The sequence below is a fragment of the Lygodium microphyllum genome, unplaced genomic scaffold, assembly GCF_053477565.2.
Source record: "Lygodium microphyllum isolate KBCC unplaced genomic scaffold, Lygodium_microphyllum_v1.1.10 scaffold_666, whole genome shotgun sequence".
NCBI classification, from domain to species: domain Eukaryota; kingdom Viridiplantae; phylum Streptophyta; class Polypodiopsida; order Schizaeales; family Lygodiaceae; genus Lygodium; species Lygodium microphyllum.
Genome location: NW_028230108.1, coordinates 9,056 through 16,247, shown reverse-complemented (window position 1 = coordinate 16,247; position 7,192 = coordinate 9,056). Strand labels below are relative to the sequence as shown.

General features: G+C 39.7%; 1 protein-coding gene across 5 annotated transcripts; it reads left to right on the top strand.

Moving 5' to 3' along the window:
• The first annotated feature begins 1,077 nt into the window (after positions 1 to 1,077).
• On the top strand, positions 1,078 to 2,651 carry LOC148007994 (uncharacterized). Of its 5 annotated transcripts, XM_087674537.1 has the most exons (4): positions 1,382 to 1,513; positions 1,621 to 1,891; positions 2,051 to 2,213; positions 2,392 to 2,651. In XM_087674537.1, exons 1-4 carry the CDS (start codon positions 1,469 to 1,471, stop codon positions 2,633 to 2,635), a joined length of 723 nt encoding a protein of 240 aa, XP_087530663.1. In that variant the 5' UTR covers positions 1,382 to 1,468; the 3' UTR covers positions 2,636 to 2,651. The 5 variants fall into 5 exon arrangements, with proteins under 5 accessions (XP_087530659.1, XP_087530658.1, XP_087530660.1 ...); XM_087674533.1 differs by having other exon boundaries at positions 1,078 to 1,891; positions 2,395 to 2,650; XM_087674532.1 differs by having other exon boundaries at positions 1,078 to 1,891; positions 2,392 to 2,650.
• The last annotated feature ends 4,541 nt before the right edge of the window (positions 2,652 to 7,192 follow it).

The window sequence follows — 7,192 nt, the reverse complement described above, 5'->3', positions numbered from 1 at the left end:
ACCATGTATAGCCATTAACAAGTGTACTTTAACACATGCATCCACGAACAACATCCTTGCATGCTTAGAGTCATGTTGCCAATCCAAGGGGAGCATTCTACAAATTGGGGGAAGCCTCATGCTGCCAATCGAAATGAGCAAATTGTCAATAGGGCGCCATGCCCCGCTACTCAAGGCACAATTCTCCCTATCTCTCCAGGTCAATTCTCACCCGAAATGGTTTCAAACTCAACCCTTGCATGCATGTGACATTGCACGTGTTGTTAGTGTTGAGCCCCATCGCAACACCCTTCACATTACCAAGCCAAGCTTTTCGTAGTGTCACTTGAAGATGGCACCTCAGAGCTCCCCTCTTGATTCCTCGCATGTAAGTCATCCACATCTAAGCAGCTTCTCCTAAAAAATGTACATTGGACATTCCTTTATGCCACCTTCTTCCAACATCGATGCCACTCAAGTGTGAGATAGGGAAGTGTCGGTACATGGAAAGTGGAGGAATCGAGGGGGATTGTATGTGGGGGCTTTCCAATGGTAGTGTAGCACAGAGAGAGAGAGAGAGAGAGAGAGAGAGAGAGAGAGAGAGAGAGAGAGAGAGAGAGAGAGAGAGAGAGAGAGAGAGAGAGAGAGAGAGAGAGAGAGAGAGAGAGAGAGAGAGAGAGAGAGGTTTGCCATGCAGTGTTCCACCAATGGAGCTGTATGGAGCAACATCCATACAGGATTGGCTCCTATCTGGTTGTTGCCCATGCTTGGTTCGGGGCAATTGCGACATGTGGCAAGGGGAGTATTTGCAATCGTGTCCCCCAAAAAATTACACCAAGTATTTAAATTCCTTTTTAAAATTAAAGTTCCTAGTCAATTCCACTTGTCCTATTTTCCCTTAGTAGGAAATTGATGTGGCACACATGCAATAAGGTTGGGACACCCAAATTTTTAGTGTAGAAGGGCCAATGGTGTGTGAAAAGTTAAGTGTTCCCCCGTTGGCCCCTTTACCCTAGCCTAAACCTTAGGAGCGTTGAGCTTTTGCCATGCAAGACTGCGTGCTATTTCTAGGCTAGGTGTGAGGCTTTGGTATCCCTCGATAAGATACAGCCAAATCGAAAGAAAAGGTACTCTGCGAGAGCGAGAGCTGGAGCGTCTGATATGAACGCTCGTTTTTTTACTGGTTAGGTAATCTGCGAGAGCGAGAGCTGGAGCATGTGATATGAACGCGCGTTTTTTTCTTGTTAGGTAGTGCCCCATCTACCTACATTGGGAGTTTGTAAATTCCAGAAGGCAATGGCACCGAGGAGATCCACAGCCAAGCTATGGCCCGAGTTTAGCAAGAAATACGTTGGGCAGTTTGCAACTCTCGCGTGGCTGATTGCCATTATCTTCTGGTTGGCCTTCACCTCCTCAGGTTACTCCCTATGGCAGTCTTTCTTTACACAGGACACATTGCGGCTTTCTTCAGGGCCCGGGAAACAGTCCTATGCTGATCATCACATTTGGAGCAATGGATCAATGGAGAAAGAAGGTGAATTTCCTTCGGATGAGTATTTGAGACAAGTTGATCCATCGAGTGAAACTGAAGAGCAACATGTATTCGAAGCTTTGAAGCATTCTGAAAATGCCTCTTTGCAGATGATTACTGCTGCTAGTTTTCCTACGGATTCTAATGAGGACAGCAGTATTTTCCTAGCGGAGATTAGTGAGCGGGCACGTCAAGCTCAAGGTTTTAGAGAGATCTCAAGTCAGATAAAACAAACTGAGCTTATTAGCCCTCAGCTGCAGGATAGAGAACCACTCCGAAATTGTGCTTCTGTAGAAGAGATGGGACTTGCTGCGGTGGGAGACCCTACATTAGCCAGTTTGGAATTCAGAAGACTGATCAAAGATTACTTTCTACAGCACGGTAATACTTGCCTGAGGAATACTTGAAAAATACTTGCCTCAGGTTTTGTCTTTTCCTAGGACAGTGTTTATTCCGAACAAAAAGTGTCACTACTCTATATTAATGGCATGGTAAAATCAACTCCACTGGATTCTTGGGTTAACATTGTTTTATGCACAGGTGCAAGCCATGTTAGATCTCTGCCAGCAGAAGAATTTTGCTGTAGGGGTTTTGTCTATGGAAGGGCCACAGAGGACGGTCTTGGAAATGACATTTACAAGATCCTTACAGCTGCTGGCCTGAGTATTATGTTGAATCGTTCTCTTATTATCGGTGAGCATGGGTACATTGCTATCTTCTACTGTCCATATGCTGAAATCTGCATGAGCAACTCAACATTCTTAATACACTTGTTTTAATTTCTACAATTGAGCAGTTTACTTTATCTTTGTTCATTGGAGGAATAGATGCTCCTTTGAAGTTGCTTATGTTCTTGAATGACATGGTTTCATTTCTGTCAGCAGCTCAACGAACCCTTCGTACCTTGGACTATCGGGTCGCGTGCATCTACCTTTTGGAGACTATCTGAGTTATTCAAACCAGACTTTCACTATACGTGAGGTGAAGCAGCTCTGGGTAAAGCATGATTGTGCTGGAACATTCCAAAGGCGTCTCACTATGAGAATAGATGATTTCCAAAGGCCAACCCGCACCAAGGTCTTTTGTGAGGACTGGAGTAAGTGGCAGCATCCAATCATATGGTAGGATGGCTTACATTTCCCAATCCGTCTAGCTTGTTTATCTTTTTAGAGATGATAGATTGTCTCATGTCTTCCTTAATCATTCTTTTCCTTCATTGATATATGGCTTCTTTCAAAATGCTTATTTTTATTGCATGCTAGGTCCAAGGGGATGATTTGCTTGCCACCTTCTTCAGTTTTTCATCTCTGATTTAAATTAAAAAAACAAATTACATCTCTCAACAATATGGAGGGGAAGAGTAATGACTATCTTCTCTATTTAGGTTAGTGTAAGTGATTGTCTATGATGCTTCTTGTTTGGATCTAGGCACCCAAGTGAGAAGCCTGAGATGCAGCATCTGCACTCCATCTTCAACAAGGTCCTCTTGTTGTTTCTTGCAGTGTATGTTAGCATTCAATCAAATATGGTGATTCATCTCTAAAACTGCTGGATTTGGCTCTATTGGTACCTATTAGTAATGCAATTGGTATGCAAAACCAATGGCAAATAGATCTTCCAGTGATCCCGTGGCTGTGGCATTAGTTCGTTAATGGTTTCCCTTCGGTAGACCAATGATTGAGTTTGTGACAATATCCTCTCAATTGTTGTGAGAATGGATTGGAGATGACGAAACTTATAGCCTTTTGTGTGCCTTGCTTAGACCACAATTATTAGGTTGTGCATATGTGAATGCATTGTCTGAAGAGAACTCTTTGCTTAGATTTACAAGAATGGATTGTATTTTGTGCTAGTGGCACGTGGGTCACAATGACATTATTGCAAAGTAGAAAGCGCTACATCACTACAATTAGTGGCTAGTTTTGACATATTATGTAACATTGGAGTTGTGTGAGCCTTGACTAGGTTTGTTTATTGCCAATGAGCTATCAAATATTTAGTCTATGAGCGCACTCCACTTTGAAGGTGGGGACTGAAGTCTTACTACTTATTACACTAGTTTTTGAGCGAAGCTTAGTCTAGAAGAAGAGTTTTTAGTTGTATGGAGATGGGTCCTGCACTAAAAATTAGTGTGCATTGGGCCTTGGCATATGATTTGTATGTTCCAGAGATTTTCATTCTCAAATAGATGAGCAAGCAAGTATTTCAGTAGGACTAAGTAGATGCTGTTTGAGGTAGTACATGGGTGCTTAATTAGCACACCTTTAACAATGCATTGGAGGTTGCTAGGTATAGAAACTGCAGGTTGGATCGCCTTGACCTTTTGGTGGTTCCTTATGTGGCCCTTATCTATTCTTGATAGACCGTGGAACAACACAGCCATGGATTTTATCTTTGATCTTCCTAGGACACCTACTGGGAATGATGGCATATGGACCATTAATTGTAGGTCTAGCAAATAGGCTCATTTTATTGCGGTGAGGAAAAAGATAACTGTGAATCACATGGCAAGATTGTTCATGCAAAATATCTTTAAATATCATGGCATGCTATCGTTTATTGTGAGTAGTAGAGATCCTTGCATGATGAGTCTCTTTTGGAGAGGCATTTTGAGAATATGGGTACTACCCTAAAGTTCTCATCTTCTTTTTATCCATAGATAGATGGGCAGTTGAAGAAGCAAATGCTATTGTTTTAGATATTTTGAAATGCTATGTGTCTGAGCATAAAACAAAATGGAAATAGTTTTTGCCTCTTGTGGAATATGCTTATAACACATTGCACAATTCCACTGGGAAGACATTGTTTGAGATTGTGGAAGGGGGGAAGAAAGTCCCACCCGTTTTGCATACAAAAGATAAGATCTTTGAGACTGACAAGTAGGTTGAGAGTTTGGATGAAGCTTATGCTAAGTAAAGATAGCTCTCCAAAAGACTCAAGCAAAACAAAAGAAAATAGTTGATTTTCCTAAACTTAGCATGAGGTATTATGGGTGAAACTAGCCTTCCTTCCTTGGATGGGTGGTGGACAATGGATACTGTGTTGGTCTCAAAATTGGCGGCTCTTAGTATTCCTTTAACTTAATTGAAGAAGAAGTTGATGTACACTGGGATTTTTCCAATCTCTTTTGATATTTCAACTTCCCTTGTTGTCCCAAATGAACAAGTCTTTAATTTGATTTGCCCCTTGATTCAGGCATCAAATGGCCTTTACCCACTTTTATGGAGATGGAAAATCCCCCAAATTCATTGATCCGCTGGTCCCTCCAACATGAATTTGACTGAAAATAGCTTATATTCTATTGAATCCAAGTCTTGGAGCTTTCAATTTTTGGCACGCTTCTCGAGGTTGCTGCTAAACCCTAATTTCTATTGCAAATTAGGGTTTACAATAGGAAAATCTGAAATTTCTCAACCTCTGGTGATCTCAATGCAGTTATTTTTGGAGCAAGTCTGTAGAAAGGCTGGGAGATGAGAGAAAATGCCGAGGAGGGAGTAAATTTAGACTTTTTTCGCAAAGAACTGAAGAAAATCAATCATTTACTGTTGCTACTTAATCTCTACAGCTTGTAGATGCTATTGCTTGCTGCAGATTGGTCTTCTTGTGCCCTTGGTTGCCTCAGAAGGTCTTCCAATGGTTGCAGATCAGACCAGCAACATCTCCTCTTTCTCTCTTGTAGGCTAAATGCACTAAGATGTCTCTCTCCAACCTCCAAAGTTGTTTTCCAGACTTGCATGGGCATTTTTGACAAGTGGTAGCCTTTTCAAATAGTTTTCCTAGCATTATCTATAATTATATATTAATTTTTAGTCTTTAAATACTAAAAATTAATGTAGTAATTATTTTGGTTTTCAAAGAAATAATTTGACTTATCTATAATTAAATTGGCTAGGCAACTTCCATTTCCAAGTATCTTTGCGTCATCTTGACTATTAAATTGGTGTTAGGTACCATTAAACACTACTTCTCTAGTGTTACCAATTGACACTTATGGCTAAATAAATGACCTAGGCCAACAATTGATACTAGATATCACCAAGTGTTTGTGCAACATAACTTATAGTAACTTTTGCCTTTGATATCCCACTATTTTCTCGGGTCCTAGGCTCGTAAATTTACTCTAACCCTAGCTACATCTCACACTGTAACAATTACTTAACCACGTGATTAAAAATTAATCCATATGTTAATTGAGGTTTCAAAAATACATGTCTTCATGACAATGAGTCTTTCTAAGTGTTGCAAAGTATCAATGAGGTGGCTTACAGATCAAACCTATCTGATCACTGGAAGATTTACAATGTTTTTTATGTGAGTCTTTTTAGGCTTCTTCTTGGTGATAGGCTTGACGGTATCAATGATGAGATGTAGCCAAAGGTTGAGAAACTTGATGAAATCTTGGTTCCTGAGGAGATATTGACACATAAGGAAAGGAAGGTCAAGGGTAAAGTCTCACTTTGCTATTTGGTGAAGTTTCAGAATTATGCACCTCTTGATGCAAAATGGATAGAGGAGGATGATTTCATAGAATCATCTCATTTGTTACAATGTTATCTTGATACTTTTTAGTAGGAGCCGGCTCCGGTTTGGGTCAATTAGCTGGGTTCAGTTAGGCCCAACAGAGTGTAGATTTGGAGCATTGTATGATGCTCAAGAGAGAAGTGGTGCTTCTACCTTTTTAGTACATATATGCTCTAGTATCTAGAGGTTGTTTGAAGATCTTTCAGATTTCATACATGTATTTCTATGATTAGTCTACTAGATACTTGTGTTTTTATAGTTATGTTTAGTTATTTACCAGTGAAGTGAATACTATTTTCATAGTTGTGATTGATGGTATACTAGTGTAGTAACTATCGTCTTTTAAAAAAAATATACATTGCCAGAATATAGTGTAGTATCAACATGCTTAGTTACATTGAAATATGTATGGATAATTGTATATGGCTGTATATGCAATAACAATAGTGTGCTTGGTCACTTGAAAACATGTATAAACAACTATACGTTGACAATGTATGTAGTAATGGTAGTATGCTTGGTTGTTGGAAAACATGTATTGGTTATTTAGTACACTCTGTTGGATCTTAACTGTTTGTAATCGAGGTCACTTGCGATTTTTCAAGTGGGGGGTATATCACCAAAATGAGAAATGAACTTAATAATTTAAAACTACTTTACAAAGATTTTTAATTGAAATAAACTTTAATTCTGGTATCCCTAGCTCGACATGATGACCATTGCACTGTCTATGAAGGATTTGACTCTGGGGCTGGCGGTGGACAAGTGTATGGGCCATGTGGTACATGGCTAGGACTAAAGGAATAATATGCAATGTGAAACATTCATTAAATTAAAAATTTGCACCTTAGAATCGAGTTACATTGAAAGTTTCGCCCAATAAGTAGCTCACTTAGGGCACTTAAGTTATTAAGCAGACCTTAACTAAAGTTTCACCTAGTGAGCAACTCACTTATGATTAATGACTAAGTCATTAATTAGCCCTTAATAAAAAATGTGATATGATTAAGGAGCAGTTGGTTACTTATTTAAAAAGCTCATCTTGGCTATTTGGGGTTGCTTGTCTCTCATTTGGAGTAATCCAAGTTTGGAGATACTCCATCTTCTCTCTCATTTGGAGCAATCCAGCTTTGGAGATACCCTCTCTTCTCTTTCTTGCTG